The sequence below is a fragment of the Lycium barbarum genome, chromosome 2 (assembly GCF_019175385.1).
Source record: "Lycium barbarum isolate Lr01 chromosome 2, ASM1917538v2, whole genome shotgun sequence".
NCBI classification, from domain to species: domain Eukaryota; kingdom Viridiplantae; phylum Streptophyta; class Magnoliopsida; order Solanales; family Solanaceae; genus Lycium; species Lycium barbarum.
The window spans coordinates 120,744,590-120,765,667 of record NC_083338.1 but is presented as its reverse complement, the minus strand read 5'-3'; the positions used below and the strand labels follow the sequence as shown (position 1 = coordinate 120,765,667).

Sequence of the window (21,078 nt, the reverse complement as noted above, 5' to 3'; positions counted from 1 at the left end):
CTTACTAATATTATTTATAGACTCTTGTAACCATTTATATTAATAAGCTCAATCCCTTTTAACTTCAAGATAATTCTTTTTGAACTTGCGTCGACTAACTCATGATGCGACTTTAACGTGTGAAAATCTGAGGTGTAACAGCCGGGTCCAGCATAACTTTAGTTATTCCTTAAGAAAAAATTCCGCCTTATGGGGCATACTTTTAGTTATGTCTTATGGGGCACACTTTTAATTAAAGCATAACTAAAAGTTTATCTTGAAAAGTAAAATATATATATATATGCCTCAAGGCAAAATCTGCCCCCATCAGCAGACTTTTAATTAAACATAACTAAAATTCTACCAGTGAGGGCATAGCAAAATTTAAACTCTGTCTTGCGAATTTTTTTAAAATTTTTTGTTGAATGAAAATTCGAACCTAGAACCATGAGTTTTAACCGAACGGCAATATTTAAAAATTATAAATATGAGGGGCAAAATTTAAAAACCACCCCAAAAGAAGGGGCAATTCTGCGAGTTGCTCGTTTTGTCAATTAGTACAAGTACTTTGACTTAATACTCTGCTAGATGCGCCCGTCCTTGAATGCTACTTCCTCCGTCTTAAATTATATGGCACATTTCCTTTTTACTACTAAAAAAAGTTATTACCTTTCTATAATTAAAAATAATCTAACTTTAAATTACCCTTAATAAAATAATTTATAACTACATAAATATCTAAAATTTATTTTAGACCAAAAAATTCAAATCTTTCATTTCTTTCTTAAATTTTGTGCCTACTCAATACTTAAACGGTGCCACATAAATTGAGACGGAGGGAGTAATAATTAGGGAAACCTGATTTTGTGGCATCCTTGAATTTCTAAACAAGGGGAAACATGCTAGCCTGAATATCAACTCAAATCTCAAAACCTGCAAAGCAAAAGAAGGAATTCCACTGCCTTCAAATGAAAACAAAGCTTTCACTAATCAGCATCCTAGCAAGATCCACATACAACCTACTCCTACACCAACTGCAGGTTAAAAGCTTTGAGTAGCCAAAACACATTTTTACAAGGAGAAAATAAACACATTCCTTCCCAAAAACTTCTGGATATGCCAAGGATGAGCAACATGCACTAGCGAGACATGAACGACATGTTTCGTCTGAAATCCAAGGATTTCAGTGCAGACTCCGAGAACTTGCCATCAGGTACCCACAAACCAGGATTTTGAGGCAGCAAAACTGGTGCTTGATTGCCCTTAGACGGTTCTACTCCAGCTCCTGGCGTAACTTCATTCTTCTTCTTAACGAATTCGAAGAAATCAGCAACTTGGCGAGCATACCTTCAAAAGGATGACAGTTAAGATAAAACATAACAACCATGTTGTTCAAATATCAGGCAAAGAAAGACAAGGAGGGGTAATTAATTGTACAGAAACAAAGCACAAATCACAGAACATTCCTAGAACACAACAAACTTACTAAAAATATGTTAAAGTCGGCTATTAAAAGAATTTTTTGAGCTTCAAATAGTGACCCTACAATTCACTATTATCTAGCTTCAGTGAAGCATTACATATAAAAAAAAAGTTAGCTGCCTATAATCCACTTTGGCACATCATGGACTAAAGACAAAGCAACAATTACCTGTATGATATGTTAGATGTAGAATATTAGATACCAAAATATTATGGAGAACTCATTTCGAGGATAGAAATCCTTTTTTCGGGACAAGTATTAGAGAATGGGATATACTTTTTCTTTCATCCTCCTTTTAGTGATCAAGAGTTAAAAGGATGCAAGATCCTATTGTGTGTGTAAAACTGTAATGAATTAGTCTATCAAAAAAAAAAAGGAGAGAATTCCTTTAGCCTACTTCTTGGAAAGAAAAACCAGCTCACTTGCACTGTCAGATCTGCATCCCTCATTTCCTCAAGCCTCTCATGCCTATTTTAGTACATGTCGAGTAGGCCTGTTAGGCGATATAACCCTACAAAGTACTGGTGTTGTCAATTTACTGATATACCCATGATCTATTTGACCTATATGGCTTATTAGAAGATCAATTGTTTGTGACATTTACTGGAACCAACATTCAATCAACAGCTCGGATCAGTGTTGTCAAAGCTGCACTTAAAGCGCGCTTAAGCCCTAAAGCGAGGCTCAAAACACGTTGAGCGCTTCGCCGCGCTTTATGTACGCTTCAGTGTCATCATCAAGGCTCTAAGACATACTTTTCCTTGCCAATGAGCCTCTCCTGAAAAGATGACACTAGATAATTGATATTTCCTTTAATTGTAATGTTTTTACAATTTCTTTGTCCATATATTTGTTAATCATGCTTATTATTACTCCCTCCATTCCATATTAAGTGACCTTTTAGGCTTTTTGTTTTTTGTTTCAAAATAAGTGACACTTTAGGATTTCAAGAAGAAATCAATCGTATCCTTCTAAACTTAACACTTATTTATAATCAAGAATCATTAAATAACTTTTCTTTTTATAAGAATTAATTAGGGGTAAGTTAGTAAAAATGCTCATAATTTTCTAGGAGTAAGTAATTTCTTAAAGGGTGTGCATGAGCTAAAAGAGTCATTTATTATGGAATGGAGGGAGTATTAGTCTTGGACTAAAATATTTGTATTTTTGCTTCATTGCGCCTTTTTCATTAAAGCTCACACTATATTTGCGCTTTGCGCTTAAAGTCCCTGCTGAACTCGGAGCTTTTTTGCGCTTTTCGCTTTTGATAACACTGGCTCGGATAACCACTGATCTAGGTAACACCTAAAGACATTAAGCTAATATTGAACAGCTACTAAGGTGTGAAGAAAGATAAAAAGATCAGCACTAACATAGTTATATAAGCAGCAGAGGGAAGCTGCTAAAAAAGAATGTTAGTTTGCCTCAATAGAAGTACTAAATTAAGCTGCAAGAAAAGATGATATCGTTGTTTTAAGGATTCGTAACAAAAAGATGATATACTCTAGCAGGTATACTATTAAGTGAAGGAGAAACTAGATAAACATTTATAGAAAATAAAGAAAAGTTGACATACTGCCTCTTAGCTTCAATATCTCTGTTAAAGTCAATGTTAGGCTCGCAGTCAAGAACCAAAGCAGGAACCTGCATCATAATAGATAGTTAGATACAATGTTGTATGTTACACGAAAATATCCAGGAATTACTTTATCAGAAATACAGAAAAATGTCCGTGAAGTGAAGTTGCATTGATAGAAGTACCTTTTGAATACTTGGGTGCATGTGATTGCCCTCCAGATAAAAAACACGATCCCTTATTTCTGGGGGTAATGGTACAGATTTGTCAAAGTTTAGGGGCAGCTCGCTAACAGACAATACCCCATGATTTCCACTTTCAAATGGGAACAGCCAGCTTTCATGCTTCTCATGCAAGTCTCGCAGATATTCCAAGGAAACTCCACCTTCCTCTTCTCTCTTACGCAACATCATTCTCTTGTGACATGTATCAGGGCTTGCTCTAAGGTAAATAAAACCATCAGGAATCAGTCCAGGCAAAGTTGAAACAACCGGGTCAAACCATGAGTCATAAATGCTGATCTCCATCTCATTCATCCAGTTTGCTTCATGAACAGCTCTTACAAACACCTTTATGAAAACATTGTACATCAATTAGTAACCCTTGTCATGGTATAAATAACTAGGTATAGTGCATTGCATACAACAAAAACAACACCACTTCAATCTTTCTCCCATTTTATTTGACAACATTACTATCTGGGAATCAAAACAATTTTCTGACTTTGATTTCCTCATTATCTTTTTAATATTTTAAGTACAATATAGTTCTTTTTATTTTTTATTTTTTATTTTTTATAAGGATGACTTATAGTTATTTAATGTAGTCTCTAAATATGTAAATCTCATTTTTTAAAATCTTAGGAATTGATGTTCAAATGTACATCAAATATTAGATGGTTTGGTTTGGTTGTAGTGCTCTTAACGTAATCTTTTTTTCTTTCAAGAATGGATAGAGTATTTGAGTGTATTGTGCAGTCTTTAAAGGTTAATCAGAATATTAAAAAAATAGCAAGTTTATAATTTCATGTGAGTCTTGATGAAGTGCCTACCTGTAAAAGATGTGGATCTTTGTAGAAAAGTAATCTCATAAACATGCATTGTCTTGGGAGTTAAGGGACGGCTAACACAATCAAAGATCGAGAAAGAAGATGCAATCAATGACAAGCTTGGAAAGGTGAGAGAAATTTACCATCCTGTCACTGAACACACTTCTCTCCATCAACCTGAGGGGCCTGATACCACCAGATGATTCTCTCTCCTGCATAACTCTCGTAACAAAAACATAGTTCTGAAATGTGTAAGCATATCTTTGTGGTTCCGCATAGAATGCATCTAATATGTTGAAGTGATCTGGCCCAATATCCTGCCACTTGTCAATAGGTTCGGGAACTATTTCAACAAGATCTTGCAATTCCAGTGTCTCATTAGCTATTCTCTGCAGAAAGGTTGTTTTTCCAACACTAATGTTTCCCTCAACACAGAAAGTAAGTCGTTTCTTTGGTGCTGACTTCGCATCGGAATCTGAGTCCTTCTCCTTCAACTCTTCATCCACGCTCTTTCTGATAAACGTGGTGATACTCTCGGCATGGTTTTTGTGAATGATTCCAACTGAGCTTCGCAAGAACTCAACCATCTTCTCGTTCGATCTTCCAAAAAACTGCAAAGCCAAAATAATGCCTTTACTATAAGAAAGTACATCAAATTTACAGGTCAAACAAGCTACACAATTTCCTTGACATCACCCAAACATATTCTTTTACGCTAAGTACTTCGCTCTGTAATTCCAATACAACCCAATAATAACTGCAAAATAGAGATACCATGTTGACTATCCAAATTAAAAAATTAACTGGATTCACCAAAAAATATGCAGTCCTAGAAAATCCTAACATCTCAAGACAGAGCTGTGTATGCCATGCATATAAATTGATAGAGTCACGGCCAAAAGCCACAGCTCAAGGTCACACTCATCCTCTTAACACCTATCACAATACTGCAAAAAGAGTTGTCGATGCATTTTGCTTTGCTTTCTTATTAGAGGGAAAAAGAGCGGTCTATGCCATGCAGAAAAACTAGTATGGTCGTAACCATAACCCATGTTCACGGTCATTCCTCTATACACTTTTATCACAATACTGCAATAGAGGTAACTGAGTATGCATTCTTACTTCACTATACCCTCATTATCATTCAGCTACAGGGGCTTGTTTATATTAATCCTTTGCAATCAGCTTACTCAAGGCCAAATCATTTCAATGCTACTCCTTTAAAATTGGAGGGTCCCTTAGATATGGAGTAAAATGTTTTCCATGGAAAATACTTTTTCCCGTGTTTGATTGGGTATAAATAAAGTGACATACAATAACCATTACAGGGTGAAAGATAGAGTGCATCTGTATTCTGTAGCAATTTGATGACATTTTTTAGTATTAAAAATTGACAATTGTATCTAAGAGTTGGATGAAGGAATTGTTACAAAGAAAGAGTTGCAATATTGGCAAAGGAAAATGACCTCCTCCCATAAGTGAGGCAAAGCGCTTTTCCCATTTGATGGAAAACACAGTCAAACCTTTCTATAATGGCAGCGTTTGTCTGAAAATTTCATGGCCGCTATAGTGAGGTGTTGTTATGTATGTATATTGGCATTTCATGTTTAGATCTCATTTAGCTGTTATAAACAAAAGTACGCAAAAAAATATTTTTTTGTACTTTTTATGCTATAAACGAAAACAAATACTCGTTAATTTTAAAATCTCAATTAGTTTTTATATTTCATTAATTAAAAATTGAAAACACTATTAAATTACTCATAAATCCATAATTAGTTGTACCGTACCGATAAAAAATTAAAATCTAAGAAACATATACATTTAAAATTAATTAAAAGTTTTAATATTTCAAGTTTTTTTTTTTAAACAGGAAAGTTTTAATATTTCAAGTTTGACTTAAGAATTCTACAATTGTAGGATGTTTCATAAATTTCAGTCTCTTTTATGATAATATAGAGCTTGAATTGACGAAGATTTTTGTCCAAACCTTCAGCACTAGGGAATTCAAAAGCTTTCCCTTGAATATTTTAATATTTTGTATACATAATATATTTCTTGCAAAATATTATTACACAATTTTTGAGTATGGCTGTTATAGAGAGGTCCTTTAACAAGGAGTGTATCACTATAATGAATGTAGCTGCTATTATAGGTAGAATGCTGCTATAGAGAAGTAAAATATAACATGAAGAATCAGTTCCGGAGAAAATCATGCCATTATACGGTTATAGTGAAATGCTGTTATAACGAATGACAATTATAGAATGTGACTGTATTTTCCTTAAAAATTAATATCAGATAACCAAACACCATAAAATGACTTCTAATGGAAACAAAACAGACCTAGAGTAGAAGAGCGTGTTTGGCTAAGCTTATAAGCACTTTTTAGCTTATTTACGTGTTTGGTAGACACCCAAAGTGCTTATCAGCCAAAATCACCCAAAACCCATAAGTTGGTCATTCCCAACTAATAACTTTTCAGCTTATAAGCAATCTAGGTTGGACTAAGTTTTGTAGTATTTTATCCTTGATACTTTTTCTAATTCTCCATGTATCTTTCATAAAGGAAAATTCCTAACTTTCTCTTCACTCGGTATCCATCGTTCCTCTTTTTCTTTACAAGGATACTTTAAAGGGCATTTCACTCATTTTAAAAGAAAAAACAGCTTATCAATACTTTTTTACCAACACACCAATTGCTTATTAGCACTTTCAGTACTTCTATCCAAACATATAACTACTTATCTATAAAATAAATTCCAGCACTTTAAAAAGCTTTTCAGCACTTAGAGCGTATCAGCTTATGCAAACACAGCCTAAATCCGACACTTATTCCTACACAGGCATATAAAGTCTATAACCAAACTAAAAAGAACCTTTATTTTGTCCCTCACTAGTGAAATTAACCATGTTCATTCTTAAAAATTTCAAAGGAACAGACTATATATACTTTAGGGAACCACAAACTTAAGCACATTAGATATACCTTATCTCTGTATAGCTGTTTGAGCTGATCAACACCCATAAAACCTTTCTGCACCAACTTCCTCAAATTCCTCGGTCCCACACCCGGTATCGTTAACAAATCGGGACTAGCCATAACCCCATCACTACCCCTCTGCCTCCTATTATGCGACCTAGCAGCCACCCCGGTCGAGCCACTCTCATTATCCGAATCCTTCTCCTCCTCCTCCTCCTCAGCAGTCACCGGCACAACACTCTTCTCCGAAGCTGAAGCGACCGTCCCAAACCAGGCAGCACTAGTCCTACTCTGCTTCAGGACAACCCAAGCCCTAACAGGGGCAGCATTATTATCAAGAGAACATCTACAAATACCGCAATTAACAACAACTCCGGCCTTAACATAACAATCTATATTTCGATAACCCGAAAGGGGTTTAACGAAAGGAGCCCGGTGAAGGGCAACAGAAGTCATAATTTTGCTAGGGGTTTGTTTGGGGTTAAGGGAAATTGGGTTTTTATTGTAAAAACCTTTTATGGAGTTATTAAAGGATAGGATAACTGGAGGTGGTAAAGATGGGTTTCTGCTTAACACTTTCCGCATCCCTCTTTTGGCGCATTTCACACTTCACCCTTCAGTTGTGTTTAACCAGACAGTCATAAAACATAAACCTCACAGTAAAACAATAAACCCTAATGAAGTTTTTGGTTATACTACTTTATCTATTTAACTCTGGGTGTGTGTAGAGAGACATGGAGAGAAGTGAAGATAGAGACAGATATATACAGAGAGAAAGCGGGAATACTAACAAGGGTTTTTATTGTGTTTGGGGTTTTGGGGGAACAAAGACAAAACAGCTGGATGAAAATATGTTTAGACAAGATGACAAAATCATCCTTTATGTTCAAGATAGTCCTTTTTAAGTGTTAACTGAGCAGTTTGGTCCTTCTTTAAGTTTGGCAAAAAAAAAAAAAATTAACCAGAAACATCATTAAAAATTATACCGGACATAAAAAATAATAGAACTCGCGCCTCGAAAAGTTGCACCAGACGCTTGAGATAGATCAAAAATAATACTATACACTACAAAATTTGTGCTTTCAAAAGTGATTTCCCTATTTTCTATTTTCAACAGTTTCGATTAAATTTAACAATCTTAGTTTCGTGAATATTTAAGGGAGACCAAAGTCTCACTTTTAGAAAATTTAAAGAACCAAAATTGCTAAAGATATACTTAGGGAACTATTTTAAACCTACTATCAAAGACAAGTGACCATTTCGTCATTTTCTCTTACTTTTATTTGCTGTTTTGAATAGAAGGTTGCCTTTATTTTATTTTTCTAAAAGAGAACGTGATAATTATCGGAAAAAGGTATAGAAAATGAGTCAATTTTGCTTTTTTTTAAAATCAATCATATGAAAGTTCTCTTAGTTTTTAGCTACTAATACTTTACACTGGATCTGATTTCTAAACCAGTAAAAATTCTTGTGTATCTTTGAAATTTGAACTATTTTACCTTATCACAATGTTCACTTAGAACTGATAATTTGTAAAAAGAAATAAACGCTACATTATTTCTGCTCAAAAAGAATAAAAAGATATGGATGTTATGGTTAGATAACAATTCATTCATGTTGTTAGATATTACATTTAAAAAGTGAACGTAAATGGGACCATAGAATATTACTAGTAAATTATGGGCAAATTACTAAAATACTGTAGTAAATAGATTCTTTCTGGAATATAAGACTGTCCTTATATGGTGGGTAAAAAGCAAAAACTAAAAAGTTTTGTGATGAGGAAGAGCTTTTTGTCAGTATGTTTATGTTTAAAGGTTTTAAGGACTGTAAAGAGTCAGAGAAAACACAGAAACGCATTACATAATTCAAAAACATGGGTCTAAATGGATGACACCAAATTAATTAGTGAATCCATAAGTTCTTTGTTTTTTCTGTCTTTTTGAATTCTAATGCTCTTCTAATTGTGTTGTAAGCACATGTCACTAATATACTCATTGAGAGCCCGAACAATGGACCCACTTCAAATAAACCCTAATTTGACTTCTAAAGTTCCTACTTCCCAGCCCATTTGGGGAATAAAGTAATTGGGCCAACTATATTATACCCAATCCTTATTGGAAATTTAGCATTAATGTCAGCCATGCTCACTAACGGGCAATTCCCAGAATTGCCCTTCTTTTGGGGTGGTCTTTAAATTTTACTCCTCATATTTGAAATCTTTAAATTTTACCATTCGCCTAAAACTCATGGATTCCAAGTTCGAACCCCCCACTCAGTCAAAAATTTTAAAAAAAATCGCAAGGCAGGGTTTAAATTTCGCTATACCCCCACCGGCATAAACTTGTGAAGCAATTACTAAAGTTATGCTGGACCCAGCATACTTATGCCTTATTGGCATACTTGGCATAAGTATGCCCGGTCCGGCATAACTTTAGTAATTCCTTCACAAGTTTATGCCAGGTCCGGCATACTTACAAGTAAACTTTTAATGGACAAATTTTTAGTTAAGCCTTAACTAAAAGTCTTTTCCTAGTTATGCCTTATGAGGCAGACTTTTAGTTAAGGCATAACTAAAAGTATGCCTCATAAGGCATAACTTTTCCTTAAGACATAGACTTTGTCTTATAAGGCAAATTTTTATTTATGCCTTAAAGAAAAGTTTCGTCTTATGGGGCATACTTTAGTTATGTCTTATGGGGCATACTTTTAGTTGTTCCTTAACTAAAAGTTTGCCCCATAAGACATAACTAGAAAAAAACTTTTAGTTAAGGCTTAACTAAAAGTTTGCCCATAAGTATGCCGGATCCGGCATAAACTTGTTAAGGATTTACCAAAGTTATGCTGGACCCGGCATACTACTGCCAAGTCTGCCCATAAGGCATGAGTATGCCGGGTCCGGCATAACTTTGGTAATTCCTTAACAAGTGTATACCGGGTTCGGCATACACGCGACCCAAACCTTGCCATGCAATTTTTTTTTTTAATTTATGCTTGAGCAGGGGTTCTGTTATATCCCGTATTTTTTTACGTCGGATTATTTGTAAGCTGAGGTGGGGCCCACACATCGAGATTTTTTTTGGACATCTGAAAAGTCATATGAATCACATATGTGAAGTTAAACACAACTCAAGAAGGACCCTTGGGCCAAATCAAAGTGGAAGTCCTCCAAACGAATATTTTTAAGAAAACGTTTTCGGGTGATCTGACTTTTAGGGGCAAAAACGGTATTATAAGTTTGGAATTTGGAAAAATACCAAGAAATAGAAGTTGTAGATAATTGAATTAGCTTTCCAACCATAGGTCGTGGGTTCTCAGGTGACGTCGGTGCAAGGAGATATGGACGTTTTAAGGTCGAAAGGTCAGTGGGCTAGGCCCAACTCGGGATCAACCGAGTTGGCCCAAAAAAAAAAAAAAACGAATTAAGGCCCAAAGAGAGAAGGGTGGCCGGCCAAGCCTAAGGCCCAAACCATGATTCTAATATTTCCCATGTGCTAAAATGAATATAAGGGTCATTTATCCATTAGAAAGTTCTTGAAACATAGAAGAGAAAAACAAAGCAACAAGAAGAGCAAATTAGAAGGCCATACACGGCCATGACCCAAGAAAATTCACCCCTTAAAATCTTCTCCCAAAAATTATTTTCTTGTGGTATTCCTACTAATTCAAGGGTCCTTTACAACTTGGTGTAATTATTTTGGAAGAAAGAGCACTTGTTTCTTCAAGTTGACAACTTGGTCAAGTGAAAAAGATTGTAGAAAAAGGTAAGAATTAATCCCTTTTTATTATGTTATGAAAGTTGGTTTATGTTGTAGTATGTAGAAATGAGTAGAATTTATGGAAATATGGAAGTTTACAAAGTGGGTGTGCATATATGTAAGTGGACATATATGTATATTGTTGTATAAATAGTATGAGTTGAATTTTATGTTGTATTCTAGTTGTGGTTATGGTGAAATTTATATTGGAAATGGAAGAAAATGGTTCAAGTTGGCATGGAAAATTATTGGAAATAGTTATAGGAAATTATGTGATTTTAATGGAGTTTTTATGTAATTATAGAAGTGGAGTTTTAAATGTGAATTATTATGTTAGTTGGTGAATTTGGAAGGATAATAGTTCATATTGGCATGAAAGATTGGTTGTTAAGTGGTTATGAGAAGTTTTGTGATTTTATGGTAGATTTATGTAATTATGAAAATGAAATTATTAAGGTGCAAATTATGATTATGGTTGATGAAATTGGAAGATGGAAATATGTTATGAATATGTAGATTGAAGATTAGAAGTTTTGGATGGATTATGGTTTTGGTGGAAAGTTTGTATATTTTGTATATCTTGTGAATATTTGGTAGAAACGATATGAAATGCTTCCGAATTATATTGTAATGATCTTGATTAGTAATGAATGTAAAAACATTGAGATTGGTTTGGAAATGTGAAGTTGGAATGAAAGCTATTGCATTATGTTGGAAAGAAGACTAGTTGTGTTATATTGTGTTTTGTAGTCATGGTTGTTGTCATTGTGTTGATAGTTTGGCCGGGTTGAATTCCCGGATTGTTGTTGATTAAAAATTGGCTAAGTTGAATTTTGGGGATGGTGTATTTATAGGGGAGATGCTGCCCAAATTTTTGTAGACAAGTATTGGTTAAGATTGAAATCTTAAAGCCTTACAATTAACATTTGGTAATTGTGACCAAATTGTAGATTTTGGCGAACTTGAAACTTGATTTTGGAGACGTGTATGAAGCGGAAAAGGTATGTAAGGCTTCACCCTTCCTTCTATGGCATGTCTTAAACGTAATAAGTTGGGTACGAGCCTCGGGGACAACTCTATTTCCCGGAATCCGCACTTAAAGTTTCCCCTTTTTCATTCAGTAGAATTGAATTAGAAATTGTGTAAAATATTGGAGAAACTTCCTAAACATCTAGAACTGGCATAAATATGACCCGACTACCTTAAAACCCTCACAAGTGACGTCATGAAATATAATGTACGTAAATTTGGTACGCCGCCTCATTTGACCCAAGGTGGGCCCATTGTTCCCGGATTTTCCCTATTGCTCCGTTTGACTTATTTTGGGAGTAGAATCCAAAGGAAACTTTTGATCCTCGTTCCGATTATCAAACGATAAGTATTGTACCATTCTAATGGAAATATGTATATGTATATAAAATATGTATATGTATATAAGATATGTAAAAGTATATAAGACATGTATATGTATATAAGATATATATATGTTTATAAAATATGTACATGATATACGTATATGTATACGATGAAAGATCCAGAGCGCTATAGACGCTGATATATGTATATGATACACGTATATGTATATGATAAAAGATCCAGAGCGCTATAGTCGCTGATATACGTACATGATACCAGTATATGTATATGATAAAAGATTCAGAGCGCTATAGACGCTGATATATGTACATGATGTATGCATATGTATACGGGGAAGATGGGAATAAGGGCAGAGCGTTATACACGCATATCCACCTGATCAGTTGGCATTACATGACATGATATCGTCCCGGACGCGGGATGTGTATTTATGGCTAAATGGATCGGCTGCCGACGCCTCGGCAATATGACATGTTCTATTTTTATATATATATATGAACAAGAAAAGATTTTCAACGGAAAGCTAAGCTATGATATGATACGCTATGATACGCTATGCCATGATATGATACGCTACGACAAGCTATGCTATGATATGATAAGCTATGCTATGATATGACAAGTTACGCTATGGCATGATACACTATGACACACTATACTATGACATTGACATGATATAACACGATACGACATGCTGTAGTAAGACATGACATTACACGATATAATATGCCATGATAAGACACGATAGGATACGACCTGATATGCCACGATAGGATACGACCTGATATGCCACGATAGGATACGATAGGGCACGATAGGACACGATACGACAAGATACGACATAATATAAGTTCTATTTTCTACGTTCATGGAGGGGAAACGTTTTAAAAGGGAAAGACAAGCCATGCATGATAGCCGCCCAAAAAGGGGCCTTCCTATGTACAGGTTACTTTCTTGCCTCGTTATATGTCCTGTGACTCCATGATATTCTTAATCGCACTCTATGTTATTGCTTGCATTGTCTTCCATGCCTTACATACTCGGTACACTATTCGTACTGACGTCCCTTCTTGTGGACGCTGCGTTTCATGCCGCGCAGGTCAGCAGACAGGTGGACGTGATCCTTAGAAGCTCTACCAGCCGCACTTGACAGCGCTCCAGTTGTTCCGGAGCCTCACTCCAGCGGTACTATTTTATGCATATACATTCGGGCTTGGTAGCACCCCGGCCCTTTCTATGTATAAGTGTACTATGTCTAGAGGCTCGTAGACAGATACGTACAGTCAGTCAGGTACATATATGTGTATAGTGTTTTGGCATGTTAATATTGTTGTACAAGGTAATAACGGAGTTTATTAGTTTATGTTCAAGGAAAAAAAAATGGCTCGGTTTACACGGCTTGCTAAGAGGTACAGGTAATACGATAGATAAGGGGTGCTCGGTACAAGTATCGGGTACTCGTCACGGCCCCTAGTCGGGTCGTGACAGGTTCGAACCCAGAACCTCATGATTTCTGCGTGACCGCTCAGGGTTGCAACGCGAAGGGAAAAAATTAAAGACCAGCAATATGAGGGGCATAATTTAAAGAATACAAATATGAGGGGCAAAATTTAAAGGCCACCTCAAAAGAAGGGCAATCCGCGCAAAAAAATGCTCACTAACTGGTATCAAAATTGCCTAATTTCTTGTTATTGGCATCCGATAGCCATATTTGCTTTTTAATTAAAATGGCCAGCCTACTATTTAATTCTCATCATCTTTATGGCAATTAGTGCCTCCAATTCTCTTAATCTGTACCTAAATACTCCCAAAACACAGACACACCAAAAAAAAGACTGATTTATAAGCCATATTTTTAAATGCTATGTTACCCATACCATAAATAAAAACAACGGGAGGAAGAAGAGCGTTTTTGAAGACGTATTCTTCGAGTAATTGAAAATCAGACCTCCTTTCCTTTGTTTTGATATCAAAAGACCACCCAATAATCACACAAAATCAATTCTTCTAATTGAGTAAAGACACTGTTACATACTTGTGTACTTATTTCAGAAAAATATATGGTCATCTAGATGGTATTAAATACGGCCTTCTTTGTTACATACTTGTGTACTTGTTTTTGAGACGGAAATTTTCTTGCAAGCTTGACCCCTATGTTTGTAAATATAGCTATTTAGTATCTTGGGAGAGTAAATGGTGAATCCATTCATCCAGGATGCAAAAACGTAATTTCAAAGAAGAGCCCGTTTGGATTGGCTTATAAGTTGCTTATAAGCTGTTTTCAGCTTTTTTGAGTGTTTGGCTGGCCAGCTTAAAGTCATTTTGTACTTAAAATAAGCTCAAAAAAATAATTGGACCCATTTGACTTAGCTTATCTAAAGCAGCTTATAAGCTGAAAATAGCTTATAAGCCAAAAAAAATAAGTTAGAGCCTGTTTGGATGGGCTTATGCCTATAAGTTGTTTGCAGCTTATAAGCTAAAAAAAATAAGTTGGGGTAGTCTAACTTATTTTTTTTGGCTTATAAGCAGTTTTCAGCTTATAAGCTGCTTTAGATAAGCTAAGTCAAATGGGCCCAATTATTTTTTTGAGCTTATTTTAAGCACAAAATGACTTTAAATTGGCCAGCCAAACACTCAAAAAAGCTGAAAATAGCTTATAAGCAACTTATAAGCCAATCCAAACAGGCTCTTAGACTGCCCCAACTTATTTTTTTTTAACCTATAAGCTGTTTGCAGCTTATAGGCATAAGCCCATCCAAACAGGCTTTAAATCTTTTTGCTTCTCTGTGTTCTTTGTTAAAGTAATACTTAACTAAATGCCCCCAAAGGTCTAGGATGTTCTTTTGGCCTTTTAACCTATTTTTGGGAGCTACTTAGTACTGTCAAGTACCATCATCAGGAGTTAATTACTCCATTTGTTTTTTTTTTTTGTTGCAGCATCTGGTCATTTGACAAAATAGCTTCTGGGAGATAGCTCACGAACTTGGAGTTTTCATATTCAAAGAGGTCTCACATTTGCACAAATTAAAATGCAGAAAGTGTTACGATTCAACAACAAAATTACACAAAGTGAGATGCATTCAACAAGAAAATTACAAATTAGTACAATAAGAGTACTGAAACCAAATCCAACAACAGAATTAAAAAACATAGGAATAATTTGGGATTAGCAAGGATGTTTGTTGGTATAGTTGGATATTCTTGATAGTTTTTAGAATTTATGAATATAACCGTATAAGTCATGTTTCATGATTTTTAAAAAGAAGTGAAATATGTTTTGAAAAATTATGGCCAAACACATTTTCAAAAGGAATAAGGCACTATTACCATCCTGAAATTGCTACGACACACCTGACCTTTCTCTGGATCCTATTATCCCCCTAAACTTATTTAAAACGGAATAATTACCCCCCTAAACGCTGATGCCCACTCTCATATGGGAGAGTGACATACACTCCCCTTGCCACATGTGTATTTATTTGTTTTTTTTTTTTTTTTTTAATTTTTTCAGCTTACGTGTCAATTTAAAAAAAAAATAAAAAAAAAAACTGAATTTTATTTTTAAAAAATGATTTTTAAAACCCATTTTTTAAAACCCATTTAAAAAAAAAAAACTGAAAACATGACTTAAAAAAATAAAAAAACTGAATGTTCTTTAAAAAATAATTTTTAAAACCCGTTTGATTTAAAAAAAAAAAACTGAAAATAGGGATTTTTTTAAATTAAAAAACTGAATTTTCTTTAAAAAAGATGATTTTTAAAACCCGTTTTTTAAAAATATTTAAAAAATCTGAAAATTTGATTTTTTTAAAAACCCCCTTTAAAAAAAACAAAACAAAACTGAAACACATGAATTTTTTTAAAATATGGAAAATTGATTATTATTTTTAAATGTCTTAAAAAATCTTGATTTTCATTTTAGGACACTTTTATTTTTCAAATAAATTCCGGAAAAAGTGTTTTTCTTGTCAAAATGTGAAAAAACTGATTTTTTATAAAATTTTGGAAAAAATAATTTATTTATTTTTAGAATGTGGAAAACAATTTCAAAACTAAATTCGGAAAACTAGATTTATTTTCATATATAGAAAAAAATAATCAGTTTTCCAGATTTAAAAAATGTCCAAATTTTTGAATAAAAAGACTCAGTTTTCCAGATTTATTTTCTAAAAAAATGGATTTTTCATATTTGTTAAAAAACAATTTAGTTTTTCATATTTTAAGAAAATACAGATTTTTAAGAAAAAAATTAAGTTTTCCCGTTTTATATGTTTCTCACTCTCCCAAAGAGAGTGAAGCACACTCTCCTTGCCACGTCAGCACTTAGGGGAGTAATTATTCTGTTTTAAATAAGTTTAGAGAAGTAATAGGACCCAGGGAAAGGTAAGATGTGTCGTAGTAACTTCGGGTATAGTTCAGGGGGTAATAGTGCGTTATCCTTGAAAAACTTCACCCAAATCAAGTTGTCAATTTTTTATTTATTTATTATTATTATTTTTTATTTTTTTTGGAATCAATGGCCAAAATCTTCTCTTAAAAAAGGAGATATACAAGTGAAGTAAGAAATAATCCAGTAAATTTTCAGAACTTTAAAAGTAAGAGAAGTAGGTAGTAGTTTGGGAAAGTCCTTCCAGTAATGTTCAATGGCACTTTTGGATTCATGCGACGTATTATTCAAAACTTTAAGCCTGAGATCAATGTAGTCGTTATTAGAACAACTAAAAATAGAAAAATACTTTTGACCACAGATAACAACAACCGTTAGTCAGCCCACTTTTGAAAGCTTCTAAAGCAGCAAATTGATCCCACCATTGGTGTGTAGTCAAGACTATTTTTGCTATCTACTCCCTCCCTCTCAAATTATTTTTAGTTGTTTTTAAATATAATTGTCTCAAATTATTTGTCGCTTTAAAAGTTTAAGACATAATATTATTTTTCTCCATTTTACCCCTAGTATAATTTTGTCATTAACGGAAATAACACATAAATAGAGTAAGCATTTAAGGGAGAGAGATTATATCCTAGACATAAATAAGAATAAAGTAGGTCAAATACGCCTCCTAATTAATTTTTCTTAAGGGGTGTGTAAAACAAAAAAACGACAAATTATTTGAGACGATGGACGTAATGAAGTTCGTTGAATTAAATATTTTCCTCAATCAATGTAAAAACAGTATCACATTTAGACATAAAAAAAAATATTGAAGTTCTTTTAAGGATTTCCTCCATCAAAATAAGAGTGACGTCAATAAGTTTATTCTTTTTTACATTCATAAATTTTTTAACTCAAAAAAGTTATAAGTTGTTTTTCAACTAAAAAAGTTGTATTAAATTCCTGCCATCTTAAATTTCTCATTATTAGTACTTCAAAGTAAAACTGGATTGTTCAAAACTTTACGGCTGAGACCTGAGATCGTTCCACAATGTAATCTTTATTAGAACAACTAAAAATGGTAAAAAGCTCTTTATTGCAATATATTGCTCGTTGTTGAACAAGTCAAATATTGTTATATCCTGCGAGTGAAGTGATATCACATCTATGTGAACTTATTATCAAACTCGATACGATGATCGAATAACTAATTTTTCTAAAGAAAGCAATTCATCACGCCATTTAATTTTGTTTTTGTCACCCTCTATATTTCCCAACGGTACCAATTAACTCTTTCATGACATAACTCAGATACACTAAGTCTCTAAACCTGGGCGTCTGATTACATCTTAGGCTGAAAATTATATGTAAAACCAAAAGAAGAGCTAGGCGCGGTCACATGTTTGTGTTTGAAATTTCAGTGTTGGTGACGTCCGTGTGAGAGTTATATAATAGTCTCAATTGGCCTTTGATCATTAGGCAAGTTGAAAATTTGAGTTCGCCATCTAGTTTCCTTAAAGGAGTTATAATTTGGGTAGTATTATTACTGTCCTTAGGTCAATATGCCAGGAGAAAACGGAGAAACCTATGCTGAAAAAAGCAAGAAGCAAATAGCAATCATAGGTGCCGGAGTAAGTGGTCTTCTTGCATGCAAACATGCACGGGAACAGGGATTTGATCCTATAGTCTTTGAATCCTCGAATGGTATTATTGGCGGACTATGGTCCTACACCATTAAGTCCACTAAGCTTCAAACTCCCAAAGAATTTTACCAATTCTCAGATTTTGCATGGCCAGAGTCAGTCACAGAGACCTTCCCTCATCACGATCAAGTCAAGGACTATATTGAATCATATGCCCTTCACTTCAATATCCTTCCCCATATTCAGTTTAACTCCAAGGTAGTTAGCATTGATTACCGCGCCTATGAGGATGATGGTTGTGATGAGGGTCTGTGGGGTGGCACAGGCCAGGCATTCTCTCCTAAACGCAAATGGCTTGTCACAGTACTTAATATGCTCCGTCCCCTGGACCCACATAAGGTAGATACTACTGCTACACTTTTTTTATTTTATACGATACTCTTGGCGCCGCCTTGTAGAAGGGAATAGAGGAAGTACTATTAGTTAGGCAGCATTACCTTTTCTGGCAAGTTGTTTAAGCAAAACTTTCTCAGTCAACGTTACCCTTTTTCTAGGATGTCTTGTGATCAAAATTTGCAGTTTTATTGTATTACTTTTTAAGGGGTCGTCGCGGAAAACCTAATTATGATATTGAGATGCTTTCGAAATGGCAGGTTTATGAAGTTGATTTCGTCATCTTATGCATTGGAAGGTTCAGCGGCCTGCCAAATATCCCCAACTTTCCAATGAACAAAGGGCCGGAGGTGTTTGATGGCAAGGTTATACACTCCATGGAATATGCTGAAATTGGAAGCGTTCGTGCAACTGCGATGGTAAAAGATAAGCATGTCACTGTTATTGGATTCCAAAAATCAGCAATAGATCTTGCAGCAGAAGTCGCCAGACTAAATGGTATAGTATTTAGTAATCCCTCCGTTTCAATTTTTTTGTCTTAGTTTGACTGGGCACGGAGTTTAAGAAAGTAAAGAAAACTTTTGAATCTTATAGTATTAAATTAAAAAGTGGGTGTGTCTATATATATACAAACCAAAATGTGTTTTAATCTTGTGGTCTGAAACATGTCGTGTGAGATGATGGAATCAAAGAAATTAGAAAAGAGACATTCTTTTTGGGACAAACTAAAATGGAAAGCAAGACAAACAAATAGAAACGAAGGAAGTAGTAATTAACTGGATATGCTAAACAGAAAGTGTTGCTCAAATTTTCTTGCCTGGAACTAGTTGCCATTAGATCTGTTTCCTACTAATGAAGTATTTGCTAGAGATGTTTGAATTTTCAATAATTGACATGATGCGAAAAAATTCCATGGTCCACTACGCGAATGCTAGCTATGCCATTCAAGACAGAGTCGCTACTAGTTTGCAGCAGACTTCTTTGAACTGATAAAGAGCTTTATAATTTGTTCATTATCAGGAGTGGAACATCCGTGCACACTGCTACTTAGGACGGTAAATTGGACAATACCCGAAGACTTTTTGAAAATATCTTTTCGGAATTTGAATAGATTCTCAGAGTTTATGATCCACAAACCTGGTGAAGGATTTTTTCTGTGGTTCTTGGCAATTTTGCTTTCACCTCTGGTAACTTTTTAAATTTGCCTCACATTGCTTTATTCCAATTATGTACTAAAGCACTATGTAACAATTGATTGTCTTGCTTCAGCGATGGATATTGACAAAGTTTGTGGAAAGTTATCTCAAATTGATATACCCATTGAAGAAGTACAATATGGTTCCAGAACACGGCTTTCTTAGACAGATATCTGCTTGCAAATTCCCAGTCTTGCCAGGTGATTTCTACAAGAGGGTTGAAGAAGGGAGCGTTATCTTAAAGAAGTCTAAAAGTTATTGCTTCTGTAAAACGGGACTCATCATTGATGATAAGGAGGAAAATCTTCCTCTGAAAACAGACGTCGTCATCTTTGCAACTGGATACAGAAGCGATGATAAGCTTTGTGATATTTTCACCTCAACCTATATTCAGAAAAGAATTGTTGGCTCTTCAGCTCCCTTCTACCGTGAGTGCATGCATCCGCGTATTCCACAGCTTGCAATACTTGGGTATTCTGAGGGTCGTGCAATGCTATACACCACCGAGATACAAAGCAAATGGCTAGCTCATTTCCTTGCAGGAAAATTTAAGCTACCAACAATAATGGAAATGGAAGAAGATGTCCTGAGATGGGAAAAGTGTATGCAACGTTACGCTAGTACATACTACAAAAGATCCTGTGCGAGTTTGTTGCTACTGATATACTTCAATGATCTATTGTGCAGGGACATGAATTTGAATCCCAGAAGAAAGAAAAAACTGTTGAGTGAACTATTTGCCCCTTATAAGCCTTCTGATTACCAAATATCTATTTAGTTTCAGCACAACAATGTTTTGTCAAGCCATCTTTATTGTACCAAGAAAATAAGAGGGCCAAAGTAGAACATGAGGCAATTTTCTTGAATTATGAGCTTCACAATCTTCTTTGTTACCTAGAACATTAGGTTTTTCTTTTTACAATGAATGGAAATGTAGTTTCTTACTTGGATCTGCTTATGTTATTAGGCTAAAATCTAATATAGTTAAAAAGTGCTGCTTGGACTGTTCTCATATTTACTATTTTCCATGTAATCAAATGGTCTATTGGCATTTAAGTAACAGTCTTTTTTATTTTCTTGCAATTATTAGTTGGATTTTTCTTTATTATTTTGTTTATGTTTTTTGGCACTATCAAAGTTTTTGGATTTTTGAAAGATCATAGGGGAATATAATAGTTCAACGCCAGGATCATGATTCACATGTATATAATACTCTAAGAGCCCACCGACACATGATGCATGATTGCAAGAATTAAGAAGGAGAAACGTA

General features: G+C 34.6%; 2 protein-coding genes and 1 long non-coding RNA gene across 3 annotated transcripts; 2 read left to right on the top strand and 1 right to left on the bottom strand.

Moving 5' to 3' along the window:
- Positions 1-942: 942 nt before the first annotated feature.
- Positions 943-7,901, bottom strand: LOC132626954 (uncharacterized). The gene is made up of 5 exons (XM_060341995.1): positions 7,076-7,901; positions 4,230-4,697; positions 3,224-3,607; positions 3,039-3,106; positions 943-1,326 (listed from the first exon to the last, which is right to left on the bottom strand). The coding sequence occupies exons 1-5, from the start codon at positions 7,652-7,654 to the stop codon at positions 1,119-1,121; spliced, it is 1,707 nt and encodes a 568-aa protein (XP_060197978.1). The 5' UTR covers positions 7,655-7,901; the 3' UTR covers positions 943-1,118.
- A 2,197-nt stretch (positions 7,902-10,098) lies between these two features.
- LOC132621706 (uncharacterized) lies at positions 10,099-13,635 on the top strand. The gene is made up of 3 exons (XR_009575640.1): positions 10,099-10,833; positions 11,778-11,828; positions 13,304-13,635. It is a non-coding gene; the product is annotated as an uncharacterized LOC132621706 (long non-coding RNA).
- Positions 13,636-18,059: 4,424 nt separating this feature from the next.
- Positions 18,060-20,834, top strand: LOC132621696 (probable flavin-containing monooxygenase 1). The gene is made up of 4 exons (XM_060336054.1): positions 18,060-18,618; positions 18,873-19,110; positions 19,633-19,799; positions 19,882-20,834. The coding sequence occupies exons 1-4, from the start codon at positions 18,139-18,141 to the stop codon at positions 20,584-20,586; spliced, it is 1,590 nt and encodes a 529-aa protein (XP_060192037.1). The 5' UTR covers positions 18,060-18,138; the 3' UTR covers positions 20,587-20,834.
- The last annotated feature ends 244 nt before the right edge of the window (positions 20,835-21,078 follow it).